Below are 13,162 nucleotides of genomic sequence, written 5' to 3' on the forward strand. Positions count from 1 at the left end.
GTCACGTTTTAAATTACTTTGACTGTCTCTCATGATGCAAGACTTAATGGCTTTAATATTTCTGGGAAAAAAAACATTTAAAGACTACAGCCAGATAAAACAGCTCCAAAGAAAAGCATCAATAAAGTGACGCAATGTCTCTTTAATAAATTCCTGCCTGTCTATTGCTTGCTCATGCTTTTGGAATGCTCATCTTATCCAACCTGCATGCACCAAATACTTGCATGCTTTGTCTATTCATATTTTGTTTTATACCTACCTTACCAACAGCAATGTGCCGTGGGGTGCAAATACACTAAACTCCATTTAGTGTCGTAATTCTTTACTACAGTTTTTGTCAAAATTGGCTTGCATACGAAAGTCACATTTTATTACTCACAGTAATCCAACCCTAACAAAAACGTAAATCAAACCACACACAAGACTTTAAACCAGTGGTTCTTACAGTGTGTTATGAATACCACCAGTGGTATGTGGGTTCCCTCCGGTGGTACGCAAAGGATTGACTGAATTAAATGTTCAAACAATCTTTTGAATCCATGACCATGCAATTCAGTTGTATTCAACTCCAAGAACAGATTTACTGTATTTTCACACTACGTATAAATCGCACCAAAGAGTATTATTTATTTATATATATATATATATATATATATATATATATATATATATATATATATATATATATATATATATATATATGTATATATGTATATGTATGTGTATATGTATGTGTATATGTATGTGTATATGTATGTGTATATGTATGTGTATATGTATGTGTATATGTATGTGTATATGTATGTGTATATGTATGTGTATATGTATGTGTATATGTATGTGTATATGTATGTGTATATGTATGTGTATATGTATGTGTATATGTATGTGTATATGTATGTGTATATGTATGTGTATATGTATGTGTATGTGTATATATATGTGTATATATATGTGTATATATATGTGTATATATATGTGTATATATATGTGTATATATATGTGTATATATATGTGTATATATATGTATATATATATGTATATATATATGTATATATATATATGTATATATATATATGTGTATATGTATATGTATATATATATATATATATATATATATATATATATATATATATATATATATATATATATATATATATATATATACACATATGCATACACACATACACATAAATACATATACACAAATATGATTTAAGTGATAGTTGGGTGGGATAGGTTCCAGCACCCCCCACGACTCTTGTAATGGATAAACGGTACAGAAGATGAATAAATGAAAAAGGATGAGTCATGAAGTTAAATTAATCTGATAGTCCCAGCATGTTCCCTTCATGCAGGATTAGTATGAATCTCCCGCGTTATGCAAACGCACGATCCAGTGAGTTCTGACTGACTGCATTCTGTAATGTGGGATTGTTGTTTTGAAAGTACTACATGTGACGTGTACATATTTCTTACTATTTTGAGTAGCTCCAGAGAGGATACGTGGAATTCCAGATAATTAATTTCCCTTATATCCACACAGTTTAACAACTCATTCACAAGCCATGGAGTGACTGACAGAGCTGTTATAGTCATGTGACTATCCTAGAGCGGTACATGCACAGTATAAATTCCAGCCTACAACTAAAACGTACTATGGAATAACTGTGTTTCAGTACTAACTGCCCAGCACCTAAGTACTAAACCGACACAATATTAAACCTCCAATCAACACACCAAACCAGGGGTGCCCATTACGTAGATCACCAAGGAACTATTGGTAGATCGCCAAGGTAGTGTTAGTAGATCGCACAACAACATTTTGATCCCTCCCCTCTGTCAGTTTCCTTATCTAGGATCTTATGAATCCAGCATGTCCGCAGTAAGCTTTAGCATGAATCGAGAGTTGATTTTCACCCCCGTTCCCTTGCCGCTTCCATAAATGTTGCCTAATGCGAGGTATATCAACGTAAATAATTGCTAAGCTATGTCAGTGGCCTGGAGAAAAATGCAGCTCGTTGAAGCTTTACTCCTTGAAGAGTAGATCTTGGAGGAAAAAAGTTTGACCACCCCCGCACTAAACTAACCGAGGTTTAACCCCAAATTACCACACTAACAAAATGTTTTTCGCCTCATTTCAACCTTAAACTGTTCTATGAAGTTGCTACATGGGCCAACACATCAGACTCATCAATCGGGTCCAGTGCGAACTGTCTTTCATTGCTTTTTGTCAAAACTGCTGGAGACGACTGATAGGGTAAGTTAGGGTCCACGCAAAGTATGCCTTTTCAGTTCAACCCTACGTTTCATCCTAAAACTGAATATTCCAAAACTTTTGTGAATACAAAAAGCTTCCTCAGCCTATGATCCTTTGGTGGAACCAATCAAAGTAACAGCTCATCACGTGATTTCCAATCAAGCAATTATTTAGACATCTGCAATTGCCCAACTCTTCCAGTAATCACTCAATAATCACATCTTAGAAGCAGGTGGTGTCTTCTGCTCCGCTCCAGGGGAGTCAAAGCCATCAAAGGGGTACGTCTTTGGGGACCAGCTGCCAAAACTGGGCCCTCCCCGGCTTCGGCAAGGTAGCAAAAGCATGTCTGCATGGGGGCATCCATTTCTTGCCAGGCACTGATGACGTGTGCAGTCACCACTTGAAGAAAACAGAGCAACCACATAAGGTGGGATCATCATAACGTTTTTAGTTGGTATTCCTCCTTCATTCGCACTCAACCTAAGCTGACTGACCCTAGGCAAACTCCGCCTCCAGCTCTGTTTTAACCGTGACCGGAAGTTTCGTCAAAAGACGTTTGGTACCTGGATGTTTGGTCGACCGGACGTTTGGTAGAACGGACGGGCCGTCGACCGGACGTTTGGTCGCCGGGTTTGCTCGCTGTCAAATTATGAGAGAGCGAGAGACAGAGAGTTTACTGTTGAAAGTGAGCAACCAGGTAATCTCTTGCTCTCAAAATTCTAATAATGAGAGAGAGCGAGTCCGTTCTACCAAACGTCCGGTCAACGCCCCGTCCGTTCTACCAAACGTCCGGTCGACCAAACGTCCGGGGACCAAACGTCCGGGGACCAAACGTCCAGGGACCAAACGTCCGGGGACCAAACGTCTTTCGACGAAACGTCCGAGTGCCGTTTTAACACGTACGGCCTTTGGGTGTTATGACGTGTACAGGCTGGGGGCAGACATTTGATTTTTACCTAGTATATACTATTATGCGGTTAACCACGTTTGCCCTCCTCGCTCAAGGCTTCGCTTTCAACTTCAAAAAACAATACAAGGGGTGTTGGGGAAGTAAAAAGAAAAACAGTCTTGATTCCTTATCACCAGGATGCTGCAAGCAAGTTGACGTCATGTGATAGCATCCCACGCCGATTTCGCCATCAGAGAAGTGCCACTCGAGAGGGACGGACATTTCAGCCGCCTGGATTTTCCGACATTGCATACGATTACCATGGAGACCATGCCCACGGTTCAAAGATCCCCTCCGTCAGGAGGCATCTAAAGCCTGTTTTGTCGTCGACTACTTCTGAATCGCTCACTTCACAAGTGCAATTAACGGTACCTTCATCTTTTCATGTCTAAGAGAAGCATGCTAATAGGGGAAAATGGCTGCTTTCTTATTGTTGTTGTCTTTACATTGACTGTCAACGCAAATGAACCCTTTAGAGGGCAAGTCATTATATTAGCTCATTAAAAAGAACTAAACTTAAGGCCCAAAATGTGATACGCCAGGCTTCAATTATAATTATACAATTTTTGAAAAACAAAATTGTCATTTTTCTATCTAAATAAATTAAAAATACTACAAAAGTACTCGGAGAGCAGGTTTCCGACTAAGCAGACAAATTCACAGCATCGTAACGTATCATGTAGTAGGCATTGTGCCTTAGTCGTTTGTTTGTCATCACTCTCTCTTATATCAAACCTACCCTGCAAATTTGAGTTGAATAGACTAATCTGCCATCCAATGATTGTGTTTGTACCCTCCTTGATCTTTGACTTTATTACCCCAAAACGTAATCACCTTTTCCATTTAATTTTTTTCTGTCTTTTTTTCCTACTGCTAACATATCCTGTAAATTAGATTTATAAAAAAATCCCTGTATTCATTCTTGAGTAGTCTTGAACACAGTCTTGATCAAATGTTCCACATTAAAATATAAATAGACTCCGGTTATGGCCCCAAATAACACTGTCTGCCATTGAAATCAATTTGTTTGAACTGGGAGAGCTGTGAATGCCATTGCTGGTGTTAAATGTGCATTTTGACCAGGAGGGATAGCAGCGATCAGTTTCCCAGCTCTCCTCGTCAAAATGGATGTCTACTGCCATTAATGGCAGCCAATGAGTTAAATGAATGCCCTATAAGGAGTTCATTGCTTGTGTTTTTAGTTACAGGTCAAAGTATCTGGCCAAAGGGATGGCCTCGGTATAAGCATAGCTGGTGGGAAAGGTTCTCTACCTTACAAAGACCAAGATGAGGTTGGTTTTGAACAAACTCAAGATGTTTAAATATTTAATTTATAATGATTATAGATATAGATATGATATAGATGTAGATGTAGATATATATACACACAAATATATATATACTTATATATAGATATTTCAACCTCATCCCCCACCCATGTTTAGCATGAATAAATCAATTTCTCTAAAGTTATCAGGCAAAATCTAGATAGTCACTCAATTGTGCTTGCTACTTTTCAGGGTATTTTTATTTCCAGAGTCACAAAAGGTGGGCCCTCAGAAAAAGCAGGGGTCCATGTTGGAGACAGACTGCTAGAGGTATTATAACTTTTGCTTTCTGCGCCATCTCTTTGTTGCTGTTTGTTTTTCCTAGGGTGTTTTGACTTCTATATTTTCTTTTTCTATGTAAAGCATGTCTGTAACTAGAGACAAATGCTGATTTAGTTCCCCTCATTGAACAACACGTGGTATATATATATAGACTCAGAGCCAGCTACTAAGAGATTGATTTGAATATGTAATGTTTTGACCCCGTAGCTATTGGAGAGGCAGTTTAAGTGACTAACACTGTCTACTGTTAGAGCTGAAAAAGGTAACAGAACGTAAGCAGAATTTAAATTTCTGGTACCCTCATATTAAATGATATTTAAATGATAGTCCACACTTGGCCCGCAGGCCATAATTTGGACACACCTGCTTTACAGTAAAAACAATTTCGATTTTATTTTAGTTTCTGGGCACAGTTATTATATTTAACAACATCTCCCACTGGTGCTCAAGTCATATAGTTTGATAACTAGTGATGACAAACTTCATTCTACACTATTTTACGATCCATTATGCTGAACTTGTAAGGCTTCACTTATAAGAGTTTTACATCGCCCTCAAGGTCAATAGCCTAAGCATGCAGGGAGCGACTCACCTGGAGGCCGTCCGAGCTCTAAGGAACGCGGGGAGTCGCATCAGGATGAGAGTACTGCGTGAAGGATTGCAGGTCAGCCGGTCCGATGAGGGCCGTGACACCGAAAATCCTGCCACCCGGCGACCTTTCGGCAACGATGACGCCAGAGGCCAAAGGTGCACGACGTCGCGGAAGCCAGAGGACAGGGAAAACTGTTTGTCCAAGAAGAAGGATGTGGTGGTGTGCAACGGGAATGGCATTGTGGGTAGAGAAAAAAACAGTACAATTAACATGGTTCATGAATTCTCAGGGTGTTCTATATAAATGGCACAATCCGATTTCTTTTTCTCTTTTCATTGTTTATTTCAGACTGATTTGAAAACATCTCAATTGGAGGCAGAGGGGTTGGCCAAAAGAAATGTTTCAGTGAATGTGGATAAACACACAATTACAGTAAGATATATTTTGCATGGTCATTCTTCTATAACTTAAAAGTGCTCAGAAGTCTCCTCAGAAAACAGGAAGAGCTGTCACTCCTTCAGTTTTTGATCATGACAATGGTCCACTTTATAATCACACTGAGCTGTACATGTTGATCATGCAGAGTACATAGCAAAATTGTCTTATTTTGAGATTGAAAGGGATCTCATCTCATCTCATTTTCTGAACCGCTTTATTTTGATTAGAGTCAAGGGGGGTGCTGGAGCCAATCCCAGCTGTCTCCGGGCCAGAGGCGGGGGGCACCCTGAATCGGCGGCCAGCCGATCGCAGAGCACAAGGAGACAAAGGACAACCATCCACACTCACACCCATACCTAGGAGTAGGTTAGAGTGTCCAATCTGCCTACCATGCATGTTTTTGGAATGTGGGAGTAAACAAGAGTACCTGGAGGAAACCCACGCAGGCCCGGTGAGAACATGCAAACTCCACACAGATGGACATGACCTGGTTTTGAACCCAGGACCCCAGAGCTATGAGGTCGACGCGCTAACCACTCGCACCACCAGGCCACCAGATTGTAAGGGATTCCTTACAAATTACGAACCTACACATGCAAAAAGGAGTTGATTTATAACTGTGTTGGTAGGAAATTGGCAAAAAATTAGCCCACGTATTTCAAACATGACAAGCAATTTAAAAGTCACTTATCCTTTACTTGTTTGCCTGGCTAGCAACCAGTCTAGGGTATCCTGGCTCCTTTTCAGAATTAGTGACCCGTTGGTCCTTTGGATCGAGCGGAGCCAGATGAGTTGGCTTGGGCATCTGATCAGGATGCCCCCTGGACACCTCCCTCGGGAGGTGTTCAGAGCACGTCCCAGCAGGAGAAGGCCAGGGGGCCAACCTCAGACACGGTGGGGAGACTATGTCTCCCGCCTTGGGGTCTTCCCGGAAGAACTGGATGAAGTGGCTGGGGAGAGGGAAGTCTGGGCTTCCCTGCTGAAGTTACTGCCCCCGTGACTCGACTTTGGAAAAAGTGGTAGAAGATGAGATGAGATGAATCTAGTCCAATTGTCTGATACTTATAGTACAGAGTATATGGGAAGAAATCGTTTTCTTGTCATATTTGGTTGCGTCTTAAAGTTAGTCCCAATTTTTTTTATTTTATGGAAATTTTTGTTGTTTTACTTTGATGATTTAACATGTCTCCAGACAGGGCAAATGACCTGAGTTTATTTCAAGTCTAAATCAATGAATTCCTTGCCAGATCCCTCGGATCGTCCTCACTCATCCCTCTACTTCTGATGAAGATGTGGAGCTCTTGCCTCAAGCTCTCAGCAACGATGTGGATCGCAATGTAGGAATTCTTGACAGTCACGTCACTTTGGAATGTTTGGACAGTGCATTTTATTCACATTGAAAGCATCTAGACTTGCTACTACTAAAGGGAACTCTTGAAATAAAACATTGGCAACTGTTCGCAACCAATGCAGTTTTGTTTTAAATGTCAATTGCTGCTAATAGTATTCTGTGGCATTAGTCAGTTGTGAGTACTGTCATATTTGTTACTGTAGTAAAACAGTGGTGCATTGAAATTCAAGTGGTCCTACTTTTTCTAGACACAAATTGTCATTTTGTTGATTTTGTTTGCTTTTAGTTGTGAGGAAACTTTGACAAGAAGTCGCTGTGAGGTATATTGTATATTAAACTTGTGTATCAAGGCACCACTGACTTTATTTTTAACTTGCACAATTGAAGAGACTGCCGATAGCTCCTAATGTTAAATGCAGCCTTCTTCCAACTACCATGATACTGTACAGTATATGGTTATAATGAAGTCTATATTAAAGAACATTGAATCTTCTCACATTGTGAAAATTAATCACAATAAAAAGGAAATGACACTTTTCACTGTGTTAACAGATTGTGCTCCACTGATGTGTTATTTCACAATAAAAAACTGCCTATTGTTCATTTTTCTCCCCCGATAAAAAAACTGGTGGATGTTTCCCAATTAATACACATATATATATATATACATATATACATATATATATATATATATATACGTGTATATATATATATATATACATATATTTATATATATATATATATATATTTATATATATATATATATATATATATATATATATATATATATATATATATATATATATATATATATATATATATATATATAAATCTTCCCTGAGACCACGGCTATTTTGAGTTTTTCTGAGTGTGGATAACATAATTTGAACTTAATTTGTACGTTTAGAAAATATCTTAGTTTTTTAAATTAATTTTAATGGCTTGATACATACATTTCTTATCCTTTTCACTTTTTTTGCATCCATATTTGCATACATATTTCAACAAACCTGCTATACTTTTATAATGTTTAAAGGGTTGAAGGAGTAGTATTAAAGATCGTGGAACCAATTATGCTAATTCAATGTAAAATATGCTTTTACTTATGAAAAATCTGTTACGCAACCACTTCCAGAACCAATTAATTTCGTCAGCTTCACTATTTTGATGCTTACTCAGCATTCCAATTTTACAAGAAATTGCTTAAATAATTCCTGTGTACTGTTTGAGGTAACCAACATAAAAAAATCCATTTAGAGTTGCATTTTGACATAGTTTCACAACTCAGAAAGATGGAAAAATATATTTAAATTAATACATTTAGAAAAAAATCTGTAATCTAGAAATTGTAACTTGAAATGATTGCACAGAGACAGTACACAATATGGTACAACAGTGAAGACAGACTCCCAATAACAAATAAGATCAGGCTCGTATAGATTAAACTTCATTGGAAACTAACTTTAGAAACCAGTTCACTGTACTACTATAATATAGTAGTAGTACATAATATAGTAACTATATTATGACAAATGATTGCATGTGACTGTCGCCTCACAGTGGTCTCATTTTGTAAACGGGTGTTTACATTCAAGACAAAACTAACACTTACTGTCAAGTTATAACAATGATCATGATTATAATAAATAGCAGTAGGTCAGACAATTTTCGAGTATTGAAATATCTACATCAGCAAAAGACTGTATATTTTGGAAATATAATTTAATCGAATATAATGAAAAATGTTACATCTATACTTTTTCAAAAACTTGCCTTGTCTTTTTTTCTTCTAAATATTCAATTACTGAAGTGAAATTCAATACTAGTCCAGAGATTCCTGTCATGACCCATTGCAGACACACAGAGGAGCTGCTGTACTTTCCAATTATGGACAGCAGATTTTGGATCAATGAACTGACAATCTAAATCTATAAACCTGTTATTACCTAGTACTATATTTTCCAACTATTTATTTTATGTTTGCAAAAAAAAACTTCATTTTTACGTGATATTGGTCCAGCAACCCCTGCAACCTTTGAAATGAAATGGAAAAAAAAGAAATAAAACAATACTATGATGAAAACATTCATCGAGTCAATGTATAGTATTGTCTGTGAAGAGCAAGTTTAGAGGAACTGGTCAAATATTGTCATCTTATTCAAATGTCAATGGTAAAAGGTGAATTATAGAGAAGCAGTACCTAAGATTTGCACATCAATTATTCATTGAACGGCCCTAATTTAAATAGTCATTAAAGACTGTTTTTTTAATTAGTTTTTTTAGCATGATTTTCAATAGATAAGGTGACATTTTCATTAGTGCAGGGGTCGCCAAGTCCGGTTCTCGAGAGACCCTGTCTGGCCTGTTTTCCATATCTCCCTCCTCTATCACACCTGAATCAAATGATGAAATCATCAGCCAGCTGTCCAGAAGATTCATACTGATCCCGAATATTTGATTCAGGTGTGTTGGTGGAGGGAGACATGGAAAACAGACTGAATAGGGGCTCTCGAGGACCGGACTTTGCCAACCCTGCGTCTAACCCTAACTCTAACTCTAACCCTAAACCTAAACCTAAACCTAAGCCTAAGCCTAAGCCTAACCCTAACCCTAACCCTAACCCTAACCCTAACCCTAACCCTAACCCTAACCCTAACCCTAACCCTAACCCTAACCCTAACCCTAACCCTAACCCTAACCCTAACCCTAACCCTAACCCTAACCTAACCCTAAACCTAACCCGAAACCTAACCCGAAACCTAACCTGAAATCTAACCCGAAACCTAAACCTACTGGGGTAGGGTTAGCGCATCAGGCTCACAGTTCTGATGACCAGGGTTCAAATCCAGGTCGGTCCTCCTGTGTGGAGTTTGCATGTTCTCCCTGGTCCTGCATGGGTTTTCTCTGGGTAGTGTTTCCATTTCATTTTGGAGTACCACTTTTGGCCACCAGTATTGTATATTGCGCCTTTAATGTCTTTCTTACTTTAGCGATGTGTAATGTCACGTCAAGGTTATTTTTTTAATCCATTCCCTCCTTATAAAAACAAAGGTTATGTTTAGAGGGTCAAGTCACATGGCCTGAGGAGCACACTATTAAAGTGACTGAAGTAATAAAGTGTCCCCGGTATACTGCATACTGCATACTAATGACGAAAGGTATAAGTATAATTAACTTCCATCTTTGCCAATGTATGTGGATCACTCATCTCATCTCTAATCTCATCTCATTTTCTGAACTGCTTTATCCTCATTAGGGTCACGGGGGGTGCTGGAGCCTATCCCAGCTGACTTCAGTCTGACAATTGGTAGAGAGCGAATCGCAGGGCACAAGGAGACAAAGGACAACCATGCACAATCACACCCATACCTAGGGGCAATTTAGTGTCCAATCAGCCTACCATGCATGTTTTTGGAATGTGGGAGGAAACTGGAGTACCCAGAGGAAACCCATGCAGGCCCGGGGAGAAGATGCAAACTTCCACACAGGTGGACCGACCCTGGATTTGAACCCAGGACCCCAGAGCTGTGAGGCCGAAACGCTAACCACTTGTGCCACCGGGCCACCCTTATGTGCATGTTATTTGGGATATAATGCCCGCTACTCCTGTTGATAAGACCTATGTCAACGTAATGAAACTACTGAATAAAGTTGTTTATGTAACATGATTTATTGTTTAGACGCTAGATGTATAAGATGTGTTGATCCTCTAATTTAAGGGCTTTTGTACCATCATGCAGCATCCAAATGCAAAAACCTTTCAAGCAAGGGTCAGTTAGCTCTTAGTTTCCAGGTGTTCATTATAATTTGACTACTCAATTTGTCTGCAGGGCAGCCCAGCGGCCGAGTGGTCACCGCGTCGGCCTAACTGTTCTGGAGTTGAGGGTTCGATTCCAGGTGGGTCCTGTGTAGGGTTTGCATATTCTCCCCGGGATTATGCGGGTTTTCTCTGGGTACTCCGGTCTCCCCATGCAGGCTAGGCTGGTTGGAAACTCTGAATTGCCCCTAGGTATGAGTGTGAGCATGAATGGTTGTCTGTCTGCTTGTGCCCTTTAATTGGCTGGCAACCGGGTCAGTGTGCCCCCGACCTGATGCCTATAGTTAGCTGGGATGGGCAACAGCACCCCCCGCGACCCTTGTGAGGATAAGAGGTTCAAAAAATGAATTTGTCTGCAATAACATCGCTAGACACAAGATGATGGTAAAGACAGATCAGAAAAGCATCAGACACCCTGATAATGTTCCACTGCAGACGTGGGTCTAAACCGTGTGGGTTTTATCTGTGTAAGGTAGAACACGTTAGATCTGACACCGTGGTGGGGGAGGCGGGGTGACATTTCCTGCGAGCGTCTGACCCGAAGGCCGATCTTAGCTGCTATCCTGAGATGCAGAGACAGCTGCAGAGCAAAGCTGCCAAAATGACCAGCTATCATTGGTCACCTCCAACACAGCCGTTCATATTAGCCACACTGCCTAGAGGTGAATCCAAACCTATATAAAACACTTTAGAAACGCCAGTTCATGCACCAAAGGAAAATCCATTGTAACTATGTGACTGACAACCATGCACACTGAAACCTATACAAAGGGGCAATTAAGAGTGTCTAATCAGCCTATCATGCATATCTTTGGACTGTGGGAGTAAACCAGAGTACCCGGAGAAAACCCACGCAGGCCCGACGAGAACATGCAAACTCCACATAGGTGGATCGACCTGGATTTGAACCCAGGTCTCCAACTGTGAGGGCCATTCACTAATCACTCACCCACCAGAAACAAACTAATAAATGTCATTCTACAGCAGTATAATGAGGCCATGTTTAAACCATTTTGACACGAAACTCTATCTCCACGATTTAACAAACTATGATAATATAAAAAGGACATTTATCCTACTACATGTACTCTACTGTATTTTCAATTTTTTACTATACAGTATACATCTAACAACCAGTTCAATGTACCTCATCTTTTGCATAAGTCAACTGGAATGACTCCAAGGAGGATAAAGCACTACGGAAGATGAATGAATTTTCGAAAGGTGAATTTTTCAGAATTAAAGTATCAAAATATCCATTCATTTTCTGAACCGCTTTATCCTCACTAGGGTCACAGAGGGTGCTGGAGCCTATCCCAGTTGATTTCAGGCCGGAGGCAAGGGACACCCTGAACGCAGGGCACAAGGAGACGGACAACCATGCACACTCACAGCCATTCCTAGGGGCAATTTAGAGTGTCCAATCAGCCTACCATGCATGTCTTTGGAATGTGGAAGGAAACCAGAGTCCCTGGAGAAAATCCATGCAGAACATGCAAACACCACACAGGTGTACAGACCTGGATTTGAACCCAGGACCCCAGAGCAGTGAGGCCGACGCACTAACCACTCAACCCACCGGGCCAGTATAAAAATCTATAATGTATAATATATAATATATGATAAAAAATAGCGAATTCACAAGTGTTAAAACACAAAGAACCAACTTTGCATATTTGTATATTATTCAAGCAATATATAGTCCCCATCTGTATTTCATTCAGTGGTTATTTCAGAGACTTAATTTACTTAGCCTATGCTGGCTATTCATCTGGAATTTATGCCCAAAAGCCTAATGATGACAGCTTTTAATGTCTTCTTCCTCAGAGGAGTCAAATGGATGCCACGGCAGCAACCACAACAATCAACCAAAGTTAAGTCCATCCATTGATCTTCTGTACCATGTATCCTCGCAAGGATTGCCAAAGCCTATCCCAGCGGACTTTGGAGCCACAAAAATGTGGACACGTGATACATAAAATTAAAGAATGAATTCATTGTTTATGGACAATTAAAAAAAGAAAAATATTTGATTGTTAAACTTCCATACCTCATTTCCAAATGACCTCACCCAGTTGTCCACATTTACAATTCAAATTTGCTCCTTGGCCACCATAGCATCCTTTTTACGTATTATTATTATTA

General features: G+C 39.5%; 1 protein-coding gene across 1 annotated transcript; it reads left to right on the forward strand.

The window, feature by feature from the left end:
• Positions 1-1,876: 1,876 nt before the first annotated feature.
• On the forward strand, positions 1,877-7,378 carry LOC144084845 (uncharacterized). The gene is made up of 8 exons (XM_077613626.1): positions 1,877-1,885; positions 2,487-2,687; positions 3,347-3,577; positions 4,412-4,501; positions 4,730-4,807; positions 5,379-5,651; positions 5,760-5,843; positions 7,097-7,378. Exons 1-8 carry the CDS (start codon positions 1,877-1,879, stop codon positions 7,247-7,249), a joined length of 1,119 nt encoding a protein of 372 aa, XP_077469752.1. The 3' UTR covers positions 7,250-7,378.
• Positions 7,379-13,162: the final 5,784 nt, after the last annotated feature.

This window comes from Stigmatopora argus, chromosome 11 (genome assembly GCF_051989625.1).
Source record: "Stigmatopora argus isolate UIUO_Sarg chromosome 11, RoL_Sarg_1.0, whole genome shotgun sequence".
Classification (NCBI taxonomy): Eukaryota; Metazoa; Chordata; class Actinopteri; order Syngnathiformes; family Syngnathidae; genus Stigmatopora; species Stigmatopora argus.

What these genes read in the sequence shown, in the direction of transcription:
- LOC144084845 (XM_077613626.1), top strand. An exon ending in AAACAGAGCAACCACATAAG is followed by an intron (nt 2,688 to 3,346) that starts GTGGGATCATCA and finishes CCTTATCACCAG; the next exon opens with GATGCTGCAAGCAAGTTGAC. An exon ending in CTTACAAAGACCAAGATGAG is followed by an intron (nt 4,502 to 4,729) that starts GTTGGTTTTGAA and finishes GCTACTTTTCAG; the next exon opens with GGTATTTTTATTTCCAGAGT.